The 23954-nt window shown below is 33.4% G+C and overlaps 2 protein-coding genes across 2 annotated transcripts; both read right to left on the reverse strand.

Annotated features, from left to right (window-relative positions):
• Window positions 1-435: 435 nt before the first annotated feature.
• LOC130815537 (importin subunit alpha-1-like) lies at window positions 436-9269 on the reverse strand. The gene is made up of 12 exons (XM_057682026.1): window positions 9114-9269; window positions 8754-8984; window positions 7110-7206; window positions 6922-7013; window positions 6695-6826; window positions 6428-6613; window positions 6182-6345; window positions 6020-6098; window positions 2664-2792; window positions 2273-2400; window positions 1815-2185; window positions 436-991 (listed from the first exon to the last, which is right to left on the reverse strand). The coding sequence occupies exons 2-12, from the start codon at window positions 8961-8963 to the stop codon at window positions 969-971; spliced, it is 1611 nt and encodes a 536-aa protein (XP_057538009.1). The 5' UTR covers window positions 8964-8984; window positions 9114-9269; the 3' UTR covers window positions 436-968.
• A 6376-nt stretch (window positions 9270-15645) lies between these two features.
• On the reverse strand, window positions 15646-23317 carry LOC130796729 (uncharacterized). The gene is made up of 3 exons (XM_057659106.1): window positions 22958-23317; window positions 21537-21799; window positions 15646-16268 (listed from the first exon to the last, which is right to left on the reverse strand). Exons 1-3 carry the CDS (start codon window positions 23147-23149, stop codon window positions 15872-15874), a joined length of 852 nt encoding a protein of 283 aa, XP_057515089.1. The 5' UTR covers window positions 23150-23317; the 3' UTR covers window positions 15646-15871.
• Between the last annotated feature and the right edge of the window lie 637 nt (window positions 23318-23954).

The raw sequence follows: 23954 nt of genomic DNA on the forward strand, positions 1-23954 counted from the left end.
CAAACGTGATCTTTTTTACACTAGAACGTTCATTTCAAAGTTGGTAATAAGAGAAATTATTTCATAAATTAGGAAACCTTTGAATCGACATGTTTACTCCCACAAAGATAAAAAAAAAAAAAAAAAAAAAAAAAAGAAAAAAAGAGCCAAATAGTATCTATAACAGCACATACAAATAACTAATTCTTGCTTGATTGTAAATTAGAAGGTTTATAATTATTATATAAGCATCAAAGTTACATGGAGAATACATATCTAGGCGACTGTCAATTATAGGGCAATATGTTTTCTTTTATTAAGGATGTCTCCCCAAAATCATTTCTTTTCAATTCAGTTCAGTCAACGACTAATTTAAGATTTAAATTTTAACAACTCTTGGCTCCAGCATAGTTATAAAGCATCTATGAATAGGGAATTTAACATACACATCACGCATTTACACACAAAAATTATAACTCAACAACCAGAAATAGGTCTCCATGTTCACTTCCAAATCTATCCTGGGAGTAAGAAATACAACTCCGAGGAAAACAAAAACTTTGGGTAGCTTGTTTTGAATAAACTACCAGTTGTAAACAAGTATCCAGATGACTGTCGAATGACTATAGAACATGAAACAATGTTTTTAACATTCTCAATCCTTAATACTTCCCCCAAACCCCGTAATAAAAATAAACCCTCAACCCCACAAAGAATCCACTAGTAAGACATAAAACCCAACAAAAGGTTATAAATACGCAGGACATCATACTAGAACACTATTAATTACCAAGATGGTCTCTATTTGACCACTCATCAATGACAGACCGACTGACAGCACCTCTTGGGCTACACACAAACCAACCCATACTGACCCCTGCATGATGTCATATGACCAAACCCAGCCCGAGCACAACTGAACCATGAAAGCCCACCTGATATTAAGCTGAAGTAATCCTTAACTGTTTGACTTCGATCCAACTGCAACTTCATGCATTCATCCGTCCAATTCCTGTGTTTCAATAAACAATTAGTCTCATGATAAAAGGCGAGCCCATCAAGTAATGGAATTCGGAAGCTAGAACTTCATCGTAGAAAATTCACAAAATGCCACTAAAAAGAGGCCTATGCAATGATTTTAGATTCAAGGACCTTTAACAATCAAGTGACTCAACCTTGGAAGGAAGTGCATACCAATTACTTGAATTCTTACAAAGAACCTCAGAGATATAAGACACGCAAGAAAAGAAATACGAAATCTCTATCAATATGGTAGTGTAAACTTTTGAACGCAAAGAAATATTGTGCTTGATGCTCTATCAAACAGAGATTAGCAGAACAAAGTTTTAACACCTACAGAGCTAGGGACATCTGGCCCATGTAAGATGGAGTTAGGACTCTTCATTTCAAATCAACACCCATAATTGAACCAAGATATTACAGGTTTATAAGTAATCACATTATGGGCTACATATGTGCTCTTTGTATCTCCCCAAAAGCACTCAAATCTTTAAATGAAAAATGAGCTAATAAGAAAGTAGGAAGTATTATTTTGGACCAAGTCAAACAAGACAGTATGACATTTATCCATACGGTCAAGTAGGTATGGTTCTTCAAGGTGACATTAATCTACATACCAAGCTCTACATGAGAACACTACCATGTTCAACAGTTGCACAAAGAAAGGAATGTAACTGGTGTATCAAATAATAAGTCCAATCAGTGCCCCGGGTTCTTTTTTGGTTTTTTTGTGTGTGTGTGGAGGGGGGCTGAGGTAACAAACAATACTTTTCTAGGGTCTCAGATCTTTATGCAATTAGATGAGGAAAAGCTACCTTCAGCGAACTTAAAACCACCCGAAGGACCCTCATTGCTCCACATTTGGAAACCAGCTTGAGAAGCATCAGCAGAAGGTGGTACAACTTCTTCCTCTTCCTCCAACCAATATGTCTCAAGAATTTTTACTGCTTTCTCATATATCTCGTTGTTATCATGACTTTGTAAATTTTCAATTTTCTCCAAACCCTCCGCTTCATCTATCAGCTGGGCGTAGTAATTAACATCTCCAGACGCACTCGTATTCTTCTCCGCTTCACCTACCTTCAGAATGTTCTCCAATCCTTCTAGACAGACAGTGATAATTCTCGGATCAGGGCACACAAGCAGATCACACAATGGTTTTATACAACCCTGACTCACGAGATACCTAGTAAACAAAAGGTCAACATAAGAGTACCATCTTGCAAAGTTGCAACACAAATTAACTGAATGCATCTAGACAATAAATACAAACTTTATTTGCTCTGGAGATCCGCCTGATGTAGCATTAGATATCGCCCAAGCAGCTTCTTTCTTTATGTCAAATTCTGCAGTTTGAAGCAAGTTGACAAGAGGGCCAACTAAACCAGCTTCAATTACCGCCTAAATCATTTAACAATACTATTAATCATGGTTAACTACTACAAAGGAATAATATCATAGATGTATAACCTGCTCCCTCAATTAACCTCAAATCCCTTCAACATATGAGAAAATAATGTGCAAACTCAGAAGAGTATTTACAAAAGCTACTTAAAGAAGCTTCAGTTCAAACTGTAAAACTGTAAAACTGTAAAATGTACTAGCAAAGATTTTTCTACCACTATAACCCCTGTTCTATTCCAACAAGAAAACTTGGGAGATACCTGGATCTGTGCCTTGTTTCCAGCTGTGATGTTAGATATTGTCCAACACGCTTCTTTTTTAATGCTCTTTTTGTGATTATGAGTCAACAGGTTCAAAAGGCATGGCAAAGCACCAGTGTTTATAATGAACTGCAATGGCAAATCAAGGCAATTCAGAAATAGTATTTAGATATTCAAGTAACAAATAATTAAAAACTATCCAAACACATTCCAAATAACTGAAGTTCACAACACAACAAAAAAAATAACATTTCAATAGACTTCTTTTATCAATTTTATTATTATATTTCACTATTCATTTAATTAATTCACTTTAGCTCCATTCACTTCAATAATAACAATCACATTAGTTAAGTTCAACTATTATAGCTCCATTCATTTCAGTTAAATTCAGCTACAGGCCCTATTAACCAAGTTAACATCTAAGGGTAAGTAAAAAAAAAGACAGTAAATTCATCATTGCAAATTAAAATTTCATCGACCAATATCATAAACACTATATGTGCAATGTTTGGGCTATCAATTGCTAAACTCAATTTCAAAAGCAAGGCGCACTGAGGCGCAAAAGGGACCTAGAGCCTAGACGCAAAGCGAAAGCACGAGCTTTTCGTAGGCGAGGATAGGGGTGAAAGTTTGGTTTTTGGTTCGAATTCGATACAAATCCAAATCAAACCGAATAAAATTCGATTTTAATATTTTTAGTCCAAATCCAAATCATAATATTTATAATCCAAATTGAACCGAACTGAATTTTAAAATACCAATCCAAATTGAACCGAATGGACCGAATTGGCACCGATATGTATATTTTGCACCGAAAATCAAATTTGCATATATTGTTTCAAACTTATTCTTTCTAAAGCTCCTAAATAGATATTAATAATTTTAGGGTTTTTAATTGGAACAAGTAAACAACTTTTTAACAGAAGTCTAAAAATAAGGGCAAAAATTCAAAAAAATCAAATGGAAGATATAACATGCATTTAACATTTCGGTTTCTTTGGACCCTAAATCGAGTCCAAACCGAACACCGAATTATAATTAAAATTTAGTCCAAACCAAATCAAATTTAAAATATAGTCAAACCAAATCACTTATTCGAGTTGGTTTGGTTCGGTGTTCGATTTTTCACCAAATTACTTACACTCCTAGGCGAGGGGCAGCATTTGGATTAAAAGCTTAAAAAAAAATTCCAGAACATATTTGAGGATTAAAACAATATAATATTCGTATCATAATTGCATCAAAGAGCTGAAGAAATTCATTATCATTACGCACATACTAATACAGTGAAAAATATGATGAGGGTACCTAAACCCAAGGACCTAGATGCCCTCATGTGCCCGTACGTGATGGTCCTGGTGTTTTAAAAAAACTTGAAATTTTGCTTCAACCAAATCTCTAACCTCCAGCATAAATGACATGAGTGCTACCAAATGAGCTAGGAAGATATCTTGTAAGATACCGTTATGTGTTTGATATACATTCAAGCTCATCTTTTTTTACATTGCAACCTACGTATACTCCCCACACCTCCCAATTCGCACAGTCACATAACACGAAAACCTATGTTCTGTTAAGACGACCAACACGCCAGGTAACGAACACTCGGCCATTGCCGCGCGCCCAAACCCACTAATTTTGTAGAATTAAAGAAAAAAACGGTATTTTTTTATAATAATAATGTGAATTATAAAAAAATTGATTATGATTTTAATTTTTAATTATGCTCTTAGTTAATTGATTATCATGTAAATTTAATATTGACTCATATTATCGTGTAATTTAGTAGTTAAATAAATAATAGTTATCTCTAAAAGTCTATATTTAATATAATTATAATGTGTTCTTTATAATATATAATTATAAAGTAAACTATATACTAACGGTTAATTAATTTTCATTGATGGAAAAGTACTTCACGAGAAATGCATTTTCACAACCATCTTCACATCAACAAGTGGGAGAAACTAATGTCACAAATACTTCCAAAATAATTGATGGTTCATCTAGTCTACAATCTTCCGAGCAAAGTAGAGTTGATAATCTTCCAAAACAAAAAAATTTCAAATTATCTTCCAAGTTATCAAAATCAAATACGAAGAGCTTCTCTTATGAAAAATCTAGAGAGATTGATAATAATAATCATAACATACATACTCCATCACTTGATTAAATATAATAATTTCAACACTTAGCGTTATAATTTCATGTTCATGATAAACACAAGATTAAATGGAAGAATTTTTTGTGAAATACTACAATTTTGGCTCCTCACACAATGAAGATATATCAAAATTTGTCGATGAGTAATGCTTGTGAAATCAAAAGAATCTAGTCAACGCTATTGCAAAAGAAATGACAAAAACTATTAAAAATGATGTGCTTAGTATTTCAGCTCTTCTTGTACGAGACCTTCTCACCGTGAGACGAGCACACAATCCATATAATTAGCGCATTTCTCTAATTGATCACTTTTAAAATTATAAGTAATTACATCACTTTTAACACATTAAATATATATGGGTTAACTCAATAGAGATAAGTCTTACTATGAGACTAAGAATTTGTGTTATAATTTTGGTTGATGAGTAACATTATATATATGAGTAAATGACAATTGATTTATGTTTTGTTAATAATTAAGGGGTGGTTAAAGAATGATTTATTGGTATCACTCATGTTAGGGATACTTACTCTTACCTTCTTATGAAGGGCATTGACTTTGTTCTTTCTAAGCACAATTTGAGTATATCAAGAATTAGGGTCAAAGATGTGATGTAATACATAATGTGAAAGATGAGTTTGATGGTCTTAAAACCTTAGTCATGAGAGAAATAGTTCGGTCTACTATGTTTACTATTTTTTTCATCAATTTCAACTTACACTTAATCCTGTTGCAATTAGTCAAAATGAAATTTCTTGTTTCTTTAATTGGATGACTATGCTTGTTAATGTTATTGAACGGTTTAAGATATATGCTTGTTAATGTTATTGAAGGATTTAAGATATGTCAAAAGAGGCTGAAAATCAAGGTGATTAACGGTGGTCAAGGTTTGAGCCAAGAAACTATTCTTCAAAGGGCTAGTGACACAAGTAACTATTCTTCAAGGTTTAAAAGGTGCATAATGGGAAAAAAAATTGTAAAAGGAAAAAATCAAAGAGTTGTATGGCTGGGCCTTGTCTAAGAAAAGCCTTAGTCTTCTCTTTGCGCCTTGTGCATTGGTTCAATAGACTTTTTACGCCTTGATCCGCCTTGCACCTTTACAAACTAAGTTTAGCACTAAAATAAATCCCTAAAGCTTCCCAACATCTACACATCAGTCATGCAAAAAAAGGGCTCCACAACAGCTAACCTGTGTTTGGACATCATCTCCGGTGACAATATTGCCAACAGTACGAAGAGCAGGAATAAGCACCGATGGAGCAGGGTGCCTGGATAATAGCCCAAAATAATATAACTAAAAGCACAAGATAAAATGTACTCTAAAAATAGGCAACAAAGATAGAGTACATACATGAGGAGCTCAACCAATCGTGGGCATACTCCCGCCTCAATTACAGCTTGAATCTTATCATTTGGTCCATCAGACAAGTACGAAAGTGCCCAACATGCATCTGTCAACACTTCTTCATCATTTGAATGAACGAGGCGTTCAAGAGCAGGAAGAGCAGGCCTCACCTGTACAAAGAACATCAATGTGTTAACTTAAGACAAAATTGTGCCTTTTAGACCAAGATAGAGATACAAAACAGGCACCCACTTCGTCAAAGGGAGGTTGTGGCTTTCCTCTACAAAAGTTTGACAAAGTCCACGTGGCATTTCTAAGCATGGAAAGCTTCGAATGCTCATTTAGCTGAGCTAGCAGCGGAATCAACGCACCACTACTAAGAACAAGATCTCGACATTTAGGAGAGTCACCAGCAACATTACCTAATGCCCATATTGCCTACAATTCGCAAAGAATGTCAATCACCTAAAACTACACCAACTGTTGACAAAGAAACAAGTTAATGGTTTCCTATCTTACCTGCTCACGAACATCATCACTAGGAGAGGCAAGAAGCTTCACAAAAATTGGAACAGCCCCGTGATCAATGACAACCTTAGTGTTCTCTGAAGTTCCTGATGCAATGTTTGTGAGAGCCCATGCTGCCTCAAACTACACATTACAAGCCACTTTTCAATAAAAGAATCCTTTATATGTAGAGACACAATAAATGACGATGAAAAAACAACAATGCATCAGAAAAAAACCTGTAGCTGCGGAAAATCCTCCCTCTGAAGAAACTCCACAAAACGAGGTACAACTCCAGCTTGTATAACTTCTTCAATTGGCGGGCTTCTTTCTACAGAAGTCAATAGATTACCAACAGGTTATAATGATAGCTCATTCATCAATACATGCCAAGATACGACAAGGGTGAAATTCATCATATCAATACCTATTGAAAGCAATTTTCGGAACTGTGTAGTAGCCTCCAGCTGCATTTGATTATCTTCAGAGCAAACCCCAGCAACCATATTCGGCAGAGATTCTAGCTGCAAAGACAGAAGTCATCAGTTGAAGCATCGAAATTGAGATATAGAAGAAATTATACTAAGAGCTACAAGGTACTGAGCCAATCGTTACTGCTCAATCCCAATGCATAGGCCCATCTTGTCAAGCTCAATGAATTATAGATAATAGTACAATGCTCATGCTTCTAATCTAAAAGTGTTTTAGAAAAAAGAAAAAAAAAACCCATAAGAGAATAAACTTGAAAAATCTGGAAGACAAAAGAAAAAAAATATAGGAGAAGAAATTGAAAGAAGAAAATTATAAATAAAAACTAATAAAAAACAATACACAAGTTACAAAGAAAAGGAAAATTAAAAAAAGAAAAACTAGATGATAGAGAATCGAAGAAGCCACAAGAAGAGAAGAAAAGGCTTAAAAATCTAAAAGAAATAAAGACGAAGAGGATAGAACAAGTAACAAAATAGCATAAAAAATTGTATCTAGTTGTGTGGAGGCCTGGAGAGAGATCCACAAAGTCTTAAAACTATAAGAAAATCTTTATTTTGTCTATTGTTTCTCTCTTTGTAAACAATAGCAAATACCCCTTCATTTTCCTTATTTTTCTCGAAAGAAGACAATATTTTAGTCCAGTTGTTATGAAGAGTTACTAAAAACATTTTATTCCATTAAAAACCAAAAGCGCAACAGGAGCACAAAAGCACATGCCTTCGGCACATTTTATAAACAACTAATGATTGACTAATTGTTATACTTAATACTCCAAAATCTATGAGGATAACCGCGTAAACAATCTCAACTCCCAAAATCACATCCCAAACAAGTCACTATAGCAAATTAGAAAAAAAAAAAAAAGGAAGTGAACACAACAAATGGAATCCAGGAATAGAATAGTTTGTTTAGTTAGAAATAGGTTTCTTGGTAAATCCCAAATCTGACGTATCAAATATCATTGAACAACAGCATCAAGTGGACAAACTGATGTATCTCAATCACAAAACAGCTTCTTACTCCTAAGGACATTCCACAATAAAGAACAAGAAAGAATCCGAACAGTGCACTTAGCTGTTCACCCAAACATCCCGTGCATATTTAAGCATGATGCACTAATTAGATGGAATCATCGTTTATCCCCTCCCACAAATAATATTAGTCAATCAAAAAACAACAATAAGTGGTTACATTACTTTTCTATTCCTTTGTTTCACGTAAAGCAGCATCTACAAACTTCTAGAACTACGATCTAAAAACAAATTCAAAAGCTCGCTCCAACAAATAAACAATTAGCATCGCATCTATGTAATATATGCGTCCTTTTTCAGATCGAATCATTGCATCCAAATAAGCTATTTGGGAGATACGCCACTAAGACAGAACAAATGAAGTACAAAGCAACTTAACTTATTCATAAAATTAAAATTAGGAAGATATCTGAACACTATTTACAGCTAAAAGAAAACATACAGGCTTCAATATAGCATAAGTGTTGACTAGGCGATTACCATCTAAACAGCACAAAGTCAAAATCGACAAAACAAAAATCCAGAAAATTAGGAGAAACAAATTCGACCTTTTTGTCAGTAGAAGTATGAAGAGGAGCAGGAAATTGTTGCTGAGCTTGAAGACCTTCACGACGCTTCTTAAGCAAGCTTTCTTCTCTCTTATTTTTTCGGATCTCCACCATATTATCTTCTCTTCGTCGGCGACCTTCATCGGCATCGACAGCAACTTTGTACCGATTCCGACGAGTTTCCGTCCTTGCATTTGGCCTCAAAGACATGGTTTGATTCCGACGATCAACCTGAAATAGAAAATAGTTGAAACCCTAATTAGTACACCAAATTCGAAAGTGATACAGAAAAAGAGAGAAAGAGGAATTTGCAGGAATCGATTGAAGAGGAAAATAGGTGAAGGTAGAGGGAGAAGTTACCAAGTGAAATTCGAATGTGAGGGTAGGGGGGTGTGGAGATGAGAGAGAAGGGTTTTGGTTATGGAAGTGGGAAGAGAAGCAAAAAAAGAGGAAAGTTAGGATTTTAATAAGACATTTTCCAATGGGTTTGATTAGGATGGATAATTGAGATTTTTGTGGAGCAGTTTTATTTTATTTCGAAGAAAGTAAAGGTGGAGACTGGAGACCATTTAAACCTTGATTTGTAATTGATAACCGCTCACGGACTATGGCTCCAACCCTCCTCTATCCACACAAACCATCCAGATGTTAATTTGGATTATCAGATTGATTTTAGAATAAGTGTTTCGAATTGTTTAAATTTTTATTTTGTGTTCATGTTAGGTTTTATATAATTTGTAAATATGTTTTTAAAGTCGGATCAAATCGAATTTTGTTATAACTTATAAAGTCTAGTAAAAATGGGGTCATCGGGCATGTTTTAAATTGTTCTAAATACCATTATAGATTTAGTATTTGTATGTAACTATGTATAGAATTTTTACTTGTATTTGAAAACATTTTTCATAACTAGTTAGTGGAGCGCGTGCTATGCATGTGTACCCCCAAGAAATCATATTTTAATGACGATCTTAAAGCTTATTTGATACAATCTGGTAAGTATAATTGCACAAGAATCATATACCATGGCATTAGCTAACAACTTCGTCACAATGAACAAAAATCTTTAAGTAAATATAGCACATGAATATGTATTATATTTTCATCAAAATACAATCTTTACCTAGCTATAGTTGATGTATACATCATCATCTTCATCCAACCCAGTGTATCAGAAGAACTATGGACAGGGTCTGGGGAGGGAAGGACGACGGCAATTCATACCCATAAAGAAGAGCACGGCCAAAGGAGTTCCTCGGCTCAAGAAAGATAAGGAGAAAACAAAAACTAATAATAAAAGAAACGAGAGAAGCAAGATGGCAAGAACACCAAAAGGTAATCTAAGAGGACATCAATAGTCTAAAACATGAATATGGCGCCTCCAACTACCCTTATCCCTAGTCAGACCCTCAGAGAGGTTTAACTCATGTAAGTCAACTTTTATTTACTCATTCCAAGTTCTCATGGGTCTTACTCGACTCCTCTTACCCTCTATTATAATGCTTTCTACCCTATTCACAGGGGCGGCGAAAGTCTTTCTCTACACATGTCCAAAGCACCTCAATCTATTTTCGCGCATTTTTCCAGAAATAGGGGCTACCACTAGTTTGTCCCTAAACTCTTGGTTTCTAATTCGATCCATCAATGTGTGTCCACACATCCACCTCAGCATGCGTATTTCTGTAACTTCCATCTTGTGTTCAAAAATCTTCTTTACAGGCCAACATTCGCTCCCCTAAAGCAGAGCAGGTCTGATTGTCGTCCGGTATAATTTTCCTTTTAACTTGCTTGGGAATTTCCTATTACATAGCACCGCGGTGGCTGCTCGCCACTTAAGCCAACCCGCTTGTATATGATGAATTACATCTCCGTCAAGCTCCTCATCCCTTTGAATGATCGATCCCAAATACTTGTACTTGGTCGTACTTTTAACAACTGCTTCATCAATGGACACCTCTGGTTCTCCTACCGGTGATGTCCCATTAAAGTCACATTGCAAATACTCGGTCTTCGTACGACTAATGCGTAACCCTTTACCTTCTAAAGCTTCCCTACACTCATCCAATTTATTACTAACCTCCTCTCTAGTTTCTGCTACTAACACTATGTCGTCAGCGAATAGCACGACTAACACACAATCCTTTACCTTCTAAAGCTTCCCTCCACTCATCCAATTTATTACTAACCTCCTCTCTAGTTTCTGCTACCAACACTATGTCATCAGTGAATAGCATGCACCACGGTACCGTCTCCCAAATAGATTTAGAAATCTCTTCCATAATGACTGTAAAAATGAAAGGGCTTAGAGCCGATCGCTGATGATGTCCAACTTTAACCGAAAAAGACTCTATAACCCCACCGGTGTTTGAATTTTAGTCGAAACTCTGTTATACATATCCCGTATAGTCTTAATGTACACTGAAGAAATACCTCTCACCTTGAAGCTTTCCCAGATGACACGTCGTGGCATGCTATCATACGCTTTAACCAAGTCAATGAACACTATATGCAGATCCTTCTTTCGCTCCCCATATTTCTCCATCAGTTTCCTCAAAACATGAATTGCCTCAATAGTTGACCTTACTAGCATAAAACCGAATTGATTCTCTATAATCACTGTTTGTTGTCTAATTCTCCTCTTTATCACTCTTTCCCACAATTTTATTGTGTGGCTTAGAAGTTTGATACCTCTATAATTCTCGCATACTTGCGCATCGTTTTTGTTTTTAAGCAGAGGTATTAGTGTGCTATTCCTCCATTCTTCTGGAATTTTATGTGTCCTCAAAATAATATTAAAGAGGTTTGTCAGCCAACGAATGTCCTCTTCTCCTAAACCCTTCCACACCTCAATCGGGATGTTATTTGGCCCGACTGCCTTTATTCTCCCCATCTTTTTGAGAGCTTCTCTTACTTCTTCTGTGGTAATATCACTCGTTGACCCGTATTCTAGTGGTCTTTGGACGTTAGAAATTTGATTATCCGCCTCATTTGGCTCCCTAGATTCATTGAGTAGCTGAGAGAAATATTAGAGCCATTTGGTTTTGATGTCCTCTTATCTCAGGAGAACTCGTCCTCCCTCATCATTGATGTATTTCACTGCCTCTAAATCTTGCCGCTGTCTGGACCTAGTCCTTGCCAACTTAAAAATCTGCTTCTCCCCCTCTTTGGTATCAAGCTTCCAATATAAGTCCTTATAACCACGGTTTTTTTCCTCCGTTACCGCTTTCTTTGTCGCCCTCTTTGCTTCTTCATAGCTCACTCTTTTTTCTATCATATCCTCCTGTTCTGTGCATGCCATAAGTTACTTAAATCTCTTGTTTTTATCCTTTATCTTCTTTTCCACCTCATCGTTCCTCCATCGCGATTCTTTGAACACTTTTGGTTTACCCGATGACACCCCCCCACTTTTCTAATGGTTTTTGCCATGTTCACCCACATTTCATTCGCATCCTGACTGACTTGGGAAGCTCAATAAACTTATCTTACTTGACAGGGTTGTGACCATATCCCCTTTGAGTCTCCCCCACATGATTTTTCCCCTGGACTCGACCTTCTTCTCTACGATTTTCTTCCCCATCCTGAAAACTAGAACTAAAGCATGTGTTGGGTGGGCATCTCTATACCCAACACCACCTTACAATCCAAGCATGTGGCCCGATCTCCCTTGCGCACTAAGAAATAGTCAACTTGGGTTGCATGCCCTCCGCTCTTATATGTGATCAAATGCTCATCTTTCTTTCTAAAGATCGAGTTTGCTATAACCAATTCTTTTGCTAGCGCAAACTCCAGCAAATTCTCCCTACTCTCATTCCTTGCCCCCAAACCAAACCCTCCATGTACCGAGTATGGTTGCCTGCATCTCTGCCTATATGTCCGTTAAAGTCTCCTCCTAAGAAAACTTTCTCATCTTTCGGGATAGTTCTCATGAGGTCTCCTAGGTTATCCTAGAACTCGCACTTCACCTGCTCATAGAGCCCAGCTTGGGGCCCGTACGCACTGACAATGGATATGATCTCTTCCCCTACTACTATCCTAACTAGCATAATTCTGTTTACTTCAACCAATTATTTTAGGATATCATTAGACACTAGGATGCCAACCCCGTTACGTCTGCTGTCCAAACTTGCATACCACAACTTATATCCCTTTATACCTTTTGCTTTTTGCCCCTTCCATCTAATCTCTTGAACACATGCTACATGAATGCTGTATTTAGAAAGCTCATTGGCCAACTCCAACGACTTGGCTTCTAGGGTACCTATGTTCCAAATCCCCACTCTTAGTTCTAGATCCTGCTTACCTTGCCCCCCTGACCCCTTCTCCTTGGACTTGACCTCAGGTAACCATAACTGTTTCCTAACTCTCTATTTAGCTACTACGGACTAAGGTAAAAGGTTACAATTAAATTGCTAACAGAAATCAACACAAAATAAACAAATAGATAAAATAAAAATAAGTAAATAAATAATAAATTAAATCAAAGAAAGATAGAACAAAGTATGAAAACAATCCTTTCAAAAGGACTGAGAACACTCCAAGATATGGTAACAGCAAGTGCATGTATAAAATACAACCAAAAAACAGATCTTTCAAACCTAAAACACCATACAATATAAAAAGTAACCAGCTAAACAAAACAAACACTAAATAGAAAAAGTTACGCAAGAGATGCACAAAAATTACTTAGAGAACTAGTATACAGATAAGAAGATGAAGGTTAGCCAATTACACAAGGGATTAAGGGTAGTAACTGAAAAAAAACCAACAAGCACAAAAGCGAGAAACACGTGGTTGAAACCACCTGGTATGGTTGTCGTCCAGTAGCTTGTTGCTGGTCGTGTATCGATAGTTGACTACCCTCTACCGTAAAAAAAAATTCTCTTGAACGAGAATCCACCGCCGACATACTTGAAAACCAGAAGGAGAGGGAAAGAGGTAGAGAAAGAAATGAGGGAGGTAGTCGACTTTACATGTTGCTTACCTGGTTCTCGACCCCGTTGTCGGTGGTGCTGTTGCTTGTGACAGTTCCTGAAGGAAAGAGCTGTTACAAATAAACGTGAAAGAGCCGTTACAAATTACTTGTTGCTTACCTTTTGCGTAAAATTAATATTGTGAATTAACTTCAAATTCAAGATTCAAAGAAGCCTTGCTATCTCCACAAAGAATAAACTTCCAACACTAAAAACTAGATCTCAAAGTAGTAGTAATTAAAAAACAGTAGAATATACAAACGATTTATTATACTCCTGTATTTGACTATCACTCCTGAGTCCTAACTGAGACTCTATACATTAATCCGTGATACGAAAAATTTATACTGTCTTATTCATAATGAAGTTACAGTAAATAATGAAGTTGACGAATTAAGAAAATAAATAAACTATGAGATCAAATCATGGAGATTAGAAAACTAAATAACCTTATGTGTAGAGCCTTCACATCCTCAATAAGTGATTGGCTTTCCATGAATGAATCATTAAGTGTGTTAAATAATCAACTATTTTCATTCCAAAATATTGAACATTGTGGTAGCCAACATTTTATAATGAAAATAGTTGATTTTAAAGACTCTGGGGGATTCATTCGTAGAAGCTACTCACTTGCTGAGGATGTGAAGGCTTTGTACAAAAGGTTAGTTCAGTTCTCATCCCTATTATTCAGCTTGATATGTTCTTAATTTTCTTCATTCATGAGCTATCTATTAAGACTTAGAGCGTGTTTGGTATTAGATATGAAAATGTAATGGAAGGAAATTTGTTAAAAGGAGTACGATTATTGTCAAGTGTTATTATTAAATATTGTTCGGTATAAAGAGAGGTAAGGAAATGGGAAAAAAGAGGGCATGTACGCATCATCAACGTCATTCTCAAAACTAGACTTTCTTCAACCACCAACATAAAGCTCGTCCCACCACCACATAAACCACGTTGAAGAGCATGAGAGAAGGAGGAAGAGGATACTTTGAAGCTTACAAACACGCACTAGTATGGAGGAGAAGAAAAGAAAATTGTTATCAGTCACAATCCATTGGAAACTAAGTAAGGGTATTCATTACCCTTTGGTAATGAATTGGTTTAACGAAACCTCATACCAAACAACAACTAATGTAATGGTTAAATAAATCCCTTACATAGACTAAGAAAAACCCATACCAAACTCCCCTTAATGTTTTAGGTAGTTCATAAATGACAATACCTTTAGCTAAGTAAATATTATGTTTTGATGGAATCGCACCACATAATCATATGCTATGATCCAATATTTCTAGCACATGTATATTTTGTATGCGAAAATGTGTATTCTAACATGTGTATATATTCATAAACAAATGTGTATATGTTGAATATCTTTGGACGTATACTTTTAGAAATGCTACCTCAAACAAACACAAACTTAAGACTTTAGAAAAATGAGCCTTAGTAAAGGGAAATGGTCCAATTAATGATCAGATTAGGAAGAGGAATGATCCAATTAATGACGTATAATATGTTGATCTTTGTAAGAAGAGGAATGGTCTAGTTAATGATGGAGAAGACCAGAAGGGCACCTACATCTGGCAATGGATGGTAGGGGCTGATGGAGACACACGACGGTGGTCAAGCGGGTGATTGAGTGGCAGAGTGGGGTATAGCTTGAGGGCTTTAAGGCTACTACGTCTTGGAAATTTTGGGAGACAGGAAGCTACTGTGTGTTTTGTATCTTTGGGTAGTAGTTAAGTGTTAAGATTATTTAAAGAACAAAAAAGCATGCTTGCGGGTATTAGGATTCAAACGTTTTTCATATATGTGAAAGAAATACACTAACCAACTCATCCGAATGTATATATATAAGTTGATTTTAGTTTGTAATAAGATGTCAATCAGCTCAATGACATCACTTTAAATCCGCTCCACGAAAACAAAGTATATTCATTGTTCATGCACAAGAACAAAGTCACAAATATTGCATGAACTTGCTTGTTTTCAACAACAAAAAAAGTATTGGTTGAATATGTGAGAAAAAATTCTTGTAATTTATATTTACACTCTTAAAAATGCATTTACAATTTAAATTATGTATGTATAAAATTTCCCTTTTTAAGTATAACAATGTCAAACACATTGTGATCTTCAACATCTTCATACTAAACAACTTTCCTTATTATTTAGGATTCTTTGATCTTGAGGCAATGTAGGTGTTTGGACTCTTTGATCTTGGCTAAGGACATTAGTCGATGCATCTTGAGCCGTCCGATTATGTTGGGGAGATCTAGGAGGAGATGCATATAAGGAAGAGGCTTCCAAAATCTCTTGTCTAACAATCTCTTGGTGTTGGCCAAGCCATTGGATTCTTAATGCTGTGGCGTATAAACCAGCTGCCAAGAAGACTGATAAAAGAGCAAATACTCCTGCAGCTGTGAAAACTCCTTCTCGAATGACTAGGCAACTTGAATTTGGAGTTGACCAATCTTTTAGGTGACCTGATTCTACACTTAGCCCTATCAATAGCATTATCTCCGCAACTGCAAAGCAAATCCTATGTAGAATACCCATGCAATATGGTTAGCCAGTGATGTAAGCCTAGATAACACGACCTTTTAAGATGTATCTGGTAGAATATGCGTGACTTTTTAATTGATTTTTTTTTTCAGTCAAGCATTTACAAAATTATTTGATAAATGACTTTTAAACTAGTTGAAAAGTTGACTACGGAAACCACAAAGCTACTATGGGTTTTTTTTATTACTTTTGGCATTTTAATTCACTTTTTTTTTTCTAATAATCAGTAAACAGCGTACAACTAATCTATACCAAATACATTTAATACAATTGGTTTAAAGATCTAGCTTATTAGCCAATACTATAAGGTGATCAAAGTAGCCAAGGTTTATAATCATCAACCATTTGCTAAAGACAAAACGATCCATTTGATTAGTGGTACTAAATGGTGGTAATGAGAATGATTTATAGTGTAAATTTTATTAAAAGTTCCTTATCATTCTCATGATAATGAAAATTTTTGACAAAAAGTTTTTTTGTTTACAAATTATCATTACCACCTAATATTACCTCTCCCAACAGTAATGCATTAGAATGAATTTTATAAAGAAATGATATGATAGAAGTTAGACAAGCATGACTATCAAGGTAACCAAGAGATTTTTCAACCAAAATTACATTAGTTTTTCATTCTCATTACCACCATTTATTACCACCTATTAAAATTGCTGAAGAGTTTGATGAAGTATATTATATGACTAGAAAAATAGTACATTTTTATAAAATTTAATGGATGGTTTGATTAATGCAACCTCAACTCATAAAAACTCGATCTATGGCTCGACCCATTCACCAACAACTATAACTCATGTTTTGAGTGTGTTTACATCCATTTTATCCGGACTTTTTGTAGGTTAGAATGATTTGCCACCCCTTTTTTAATGGGTTTTCATTTTTTTTAATTTTTTTACAAAATTACCGTTTTTGTAGGTTATAAAATTTAAAATGATATGTTAATTTTCAAGTATTGAATATCTGATCTAACTGTATATTTCGAAACGATTATTTAAAATTATTGAAATCAAGAATTGGTATTTTGTAAGCCACAGTACTTAAAATCAGAAAGGATCCTTAATTAATAAAAGTGGATGGCTTATTTTCATTCACTAATTCTTAAATGAGACGTTTTTATGGCGAGACCATCGTCTTTATTGGGCTGGTCCAATATACATTTTTTATCTTAAAATAATCACTTATAACATTATATGGACCTTAAAGTAGTCTTAAAGTGATTACTTATATGATTACTTATCATTTTAAAGTAATCAATTAAAAAAATAGGCTATTATATAAACCCGTCTCATGGTGAGACAAAAACGAACTGATTTTCATTTGCTTTTTAGGATGTGCATAAGGGCATGAATAATTAAAGAAAGTTTAAAAAATGCTATGGTAGTTACAAGATTCTTTTCAAGCCTAATTATACAACTTTTTTAATTAAAATATACTTAACCACTGAAATAATTTAATTAAATAAAACACCTATACTTTAATGTACTTTATACGATGGTCTTAAATAACGATTCCACAAAAAGTTATTTGATCACTTCAACAATATACCATAGGGCTTAAAAAAGCCATCTAATAAATACACTACACTTTTTTAAGATTTAATTACTTAAAATCATAACTCTTTTTTGGTTTAAAGAACTTTCTTAAAACAAAAATTATAAGAAACTACCTAATATATAACATTTTATGCAAAAATATTAAGTTTAATTTTTTTTGCAAAAAATATTTTATATGACTCAAACGTTTGTAAAATACTACCATTTAACAAAAATTGATAGTTGACTATTAAGTGAAGGTTTGACCAAACACGTGTTTGGCACATGATAATGCCACTAATTGAACCTTATATCGGAAGGGTCTGTTACCTTATTGAGAGAAAAACATAGTGGCGGTTGCCAAACACGTGATTAGTCAAACCTCCACTTAACGTTTAATTGACGATTTCTGTCAAATGGTAATAGTTTACAATTATATATATAAGGTAATTTTTTGAAAAATAAAGATTTAGTAGTTTTTTTGGAAAAAGATATTAATCTAGAATGAGTAAAATTTTCTTTGAATGTGCAATTGGTGGTAGTAGTCACTAGAAAGAATCTTGTATAAGATTGTACAACTCCGATATGTACCGTATAAAAGACAATTTCGAAAAAAAATGTACATATAAAAAAAAAAGCATAATTTCAAACTAATCATATCATATTATTTTTTATAAAGATTGAAAAATTGTATGTAGCACTCCATTGTAAGTTCTGCCATTTAGATTGTTGAAATTTGCTAAATGATAATCATTTGGCAAGTTTTTTTTACACAATATTGTTTACTTCTATCAATTAAAATAAAAAAAAAAAAAGAAAACCAAACATTTAATTCACTATGTTTAATTTAAATAAAGCTAATTACATAACAATCATACTATCTATTAAAAAGATTGAAAATTTTCAAATGACACTCCCTTGGAAATTCTTCCACTTAAATTGTTGAGATTTTCTAAATTTTAATTATTGGGCAAGTCATTATACACAATAATGTTAACTTATACCAATTAAAAAAAAGAAAAAAGAAAAATCAAATATCTAATTAAATTGAGCAAATTACATAACAAAAAGATATAAACTGCTATATTATGTATTTATATAAGATAAGATAATTAAATAATTTTTGTTAATGAGAATATTTACCTAATTTAGTTTCCTATTTACTGTATTTTTTTAAGAAAATCAAAATCAATTTGTTTCTCATATAAATTGGAATTATTTAACAATTGAGAATTTTTAATATCTTCACTTTTAAAATTTATCACAATCACATTGTAATCATTAGTTTATATCTATTATTACATTTTATTCATATGTATCTGCACATACTTACATATCCTTGCATTGCATGAGCATATAAACTAATACTTCTATAATCTGGCATGTTCATATCAGGTAAGAATGTAAGACCTAGTTTAGTGCTAAAGTCAATGTCTTACTATTAATTTAGAGTTTACTCGAGAAGATGAGAAGTTTGAGAAATGAAGTTAAAGAGTAATACATTAGGAGTAATTTATGTAATCCTATCTTATCTTATCTTATATATTATAAATTGTCAACAAAAGAGACACCAAACATACTTATAGTATGTAATATACAAACACATGTAACAACATTATTATATAGTGTGATTGAAGATTTTTCAATTACTACTACTTTCAAGAGTTATTAAGAACATATGAATTCACCAATTTCAGTATAACATCATCATTATCATCATCATACTAAGTGTATCCCGCTCATAAGAACTATGATTAGGGTATGAGAAGGGAAGGAAGGCAACAACTCATACCCATAAGGGAGAGTGTGGCCAAAGAATCCCTCGACAATTTCAATATATATTTCCGAGATTTAATTTTAGCCTCAAATTTAAGAGGGAATATCTAATATAATATCTTTTCAAGTGTATCACTATGAAAACATTATAAGCACTCTATGTATTATGACTACATTTAGTATAAATTGCTAATGCTTAAGCCTTAATTGATAATTATCATGCATATCCAAGAAGTGGTAAAAAGTTCTATATGAGGATTTTGCTAAATTTTGTCAAATGTCCTATACGTACTATGAACGCAAACAATCTGTAAAAAATAAAAGTGAGTCCCAACCGTGCATAGCACGGGTATAATCTTAGTATCTAAAAATTGAGATGTTTTCATTTATTCTTGTTGAGTTGATATGTTGATAATTATTAGTAAATTTAAAACCTCTATATATCCAAATGAAAATTACTCAAAACTGTCCAAATTTTGATATATCTTTTCACTAAATCACATTATTAACTAGTTAAATTTCAGGATATTCTACATGGTAGGCAAAACTTTTTGCAAAAGGTGTGCTAGCAAATCTTAAAAAAAATTCCACAAAATAGTATTGTACTTTTGGAATTCAAACTAGTAACATTATGAACCAAAATACGTTTGATTTTTCGTTATCTTGAAAAATTTTCTTTTTTCCCTCGTGTTATTTCCTTAAAATACAGTAACTCCTTCTCCTTCATCCATCTTCTTCTTCTTGCATTCATTTTTTTCATCAATCTTCAAATTCCTTTAACCATGTCTTCAAATTATGCATATTCAAGAAGGTTTTCAAGGCCACCAATAAGGCTCTTCAATAAATGTAAAGCTTTCTCTTTCTTTAGTTGGGTGAAGAAAGAAGATTTGAGTAAATATGGAGGATAAATGTTTATGTGTGAAGCATATGGAGGACAAATGTCTACTCAAATTGAAACAGAATTGATGGTTCAAAGGAAACAAATTAGGCAATTACAAAAGATGATGGAGATTATAATTATTGTTAGTCTTTTAATACTTGTCCTTCTCATTAAGAATTAGGCAACTACAAATGTCTACTCTAATACTACTCTAGAAATCAATCTTGAAAGCATATGTCACCTAATATAAAGCACTCCGAAGAAGCACCACAAAGCAACTTACCTGTCAGATTAGGAATGGAGGATTAAGGAGATCTATAATTGATTAGTAAGTATGAACCACTTAAACATTAGTATCCTCGTAAGTTTGATTGAATTTTTTAATTAGTATCCTCTTAATCAACTATGACGATTATGATATAATAGGATGGAAGAAGAAAATCTATGAGAAGAAGATGGATGAAGAAGATGGAAGGAAGAAGAAGATTGATGAAGAACGAGAAGATGGATGAAGAAGAAGACAAGGGCAAAAAGGAAATTTCCCAAGATAACGAAAACTCAAACTTGTTTTGGTTCATAATGTTACGACAGCTTGAATTCCAAAAATACAATGCTATTTTGTGGAATTTTTAAGATTTATTACCACTGACCTTTTGCAAAAGTTCATATCGACCATATAGAATATCCCTTATATTTTCTAGAGTAAAAATACAAGTTTTAACTACTACTAAAAGTTACTTATAATTTTCGTTTTAATTTACTTTTTTTATAACATTGAAGCTACTTATACTTTTCATATCACTTTACCATAGATTTTGTTAAAGGGTGCAATTTAACTAAAAATTTAGGACATTAAATATATGTACACAATTTTTTTTATGCAACTTATTAATAATCGTCCCTTTATTTAAATTTTGCAAAGAAAAACTTTTATTAGATTTCAATTATAAAAGTTAGAATTAATTTATGTAAAAGTGAGAATCTCACATGGAACATGAGATATGAATAAAAGAATAAAAGAATATAGAATAGAAAAACATACCAAGTAGAGATGAAAAAAGCACCAGCTTGCCAAGTAAGAGACTTCATAGGTCTAGAAGATTGGGGGTCCCAACTAATATAAACAGGATGAGAAGTCTTACTAATTGCAATTAGCATAAATGAATGCTGAACAAGCATTGCAATGGCTAGTACTACAAATGCAACGGATGCACATATTAACGGCACTTTTCCATTTCCACTATACATGCATTCGTATTCTTCTTTTCCCTTATGCCCTTTATTATTTGCTAGCACCCACGTCACCTACAATTTAACATTATCTCATCAATTTCATAAACTAGCTATACAAAAATGACATCTTCAATATGATTGATATATACTATTCTGTCTCTTAGAATTGCTACTGATAATTGATATTTTTTTTTTCATAAATGTCACTATCAGTAGCATTCTTAAAGGTGATAAATTTAGGATTGTACACAAGATATAAGAACAGAGTTAACTGCACACAAATTCGATAAGGTTTCATCCTTAAACCAATGAGTAATAGGAGGAGTAACCCATCAAGTATATATGTTAGTCAATCTCTTTCTAATTCTCCTATGTGAGATCATATGTGAGTTAATTTCCAATAAAAAGAAATTTTTCTAAAAAGTCAATTTTGATGTTGTTCCCTTTAATTGAACTAATAATGAATTAATTATCGATGAGAATCTTTTTAATTTTTTGAAAAACAAATGGTAGTTGTAAGTTTATTATGAATCTGGAACTATTAACAAAATAATTAAATAAAATTCTTAGAAAGAGTTCCTTTTTTAGAAAAACACTAACATTCATGGACTACTATCGTTCAACCTAAAATGAATGGAAATTAAAAAATTCAAATTTTCATCCATATCAAAATGTATTTAAAAAATCTATTTATGTATAAAACGAAAGAGAAATGTTATGAAGTATTGTCGATAATGTTGATCTTAATTTGCTATATTTTTCAGTTTTATTTTCACCAATGAATTTGTACTATTCTACTATGAACATCGAACATAAACCTACATTCTTCTTCATAATCACACTCAAAAATCCAATCCCCTCTTCACCATCAATCATCACGTATGCTCATTTCTTAATAAATTAAGCTGAATTTATTGTCAATGTCAATATGTGATCGGGGAACATGAGTTGTACACGCTTCATAAGCCAATAAGATACCATTCAAAACCATATGCCGATTGAAAGAAGGACTTTAATAGCTTATAAAGTATGCACATTATGGGGATAAACATCCTATAACATTTCATTTATGGACTTGTTTTTTTATCTTTTTAGTCATATATAATAGATGAACCTAACTACTAAAAATTAATATAATTAACATATAGAGAGAGACTTATAAAATAATTTGATGTGGAAACATAGAAAGTGCATTAAAATAGGAAAAAAAAAAAAAAAAAAAAAAAAAACCTGAGAGCGAGTGGCTTCAGCAAAAAGGGAGAGTATGAAGCAAAGAAGACCGGAGAGGATGCAAAGAATAGTAAGAAGAGCTCCTGTTTTACTGGAAAGATGAAGACCTCTTGGTTTTGGAGCCAAATCTGCATGTGTTATTCCTCTTCTCGATCTTCCTCTTGTATTATTAGCCTCAGTCGTCCTAGCCATTATTTCTACCAATAAAATATAATACAACAATTTTATTCCTTCAATCAATAAGATTTGGTTTATAAATATGTGAATTATTGATGGGAGATTTTATGAGAGTTAAATGGGATCCAAAATTTGTTTTAAAGGTTTAAGAGAGAATTTGAGAGGAATAGAGAATTGCTTGGAGAAAAGGTTGCTTTAGAGGAAGGAGATTCTTTGAGGCAACTTAAGGGCTGATGTTCTTCTTAGGGAACCTTTATTCCTATGATTTCACACCCTTATATATCGAGTAGTATAACATACTACGTACTATTTGGGTGCTTCTTCTCGAACATATATATGCTCTACGTACCGTCTTATTCTTTTAGCCTTAGCGTTAGCCAACTAATTTCACACCTTTGTATATTATATTATTATTAGAAATAAAGTGATGTAGAGTGCCATTATTAGCTTTGACTTGTATTTTTTTTTTATTTAGGTTGACCTAAAATAGAATGAAATTAATTTACTAATTTGGTGTGGTGCACCATAATATTAGTGAGTGATCGATCCAGTTGAATGTTTTGAGATTACTTTTCATAACAATGATGAGAGCAGATTTCAAACATATTTTCCCTGCCCTTTCTTTAGACGAGATGTGGGTATGGTTTGTTTGTTGCTACTTCTCCAACCTTACCACTTGCAAAAATTGAATATGATGATATGATATAATATGATAACAACGATAAGATTAGAGCTGATTGAACATCAACTGAATAGCAACCTTAGTCCTTAGAAGTACTTGAGAGCAGTTGCAACCAACTACTACAAGTATATCAAAGAT

Source organism: Amaranthus tricolor, chromosome 1 (genome assembly GCF_026212465.1).
Source record: "Amaranthus tricolor cultivar Red isolate AtriRed21 chromosome 1, ASM2621246v1, whole genome shotgun sequence".
In the NCBI taxonomy this organism is placed as follows: domain Eukaryota; kingdom Viridiplantae; phylum Streptophyta; class Magnoliopsida; order Caryophyllales; family Amaranthaceae; genus Amaranthus; species Amaranthus tricolor.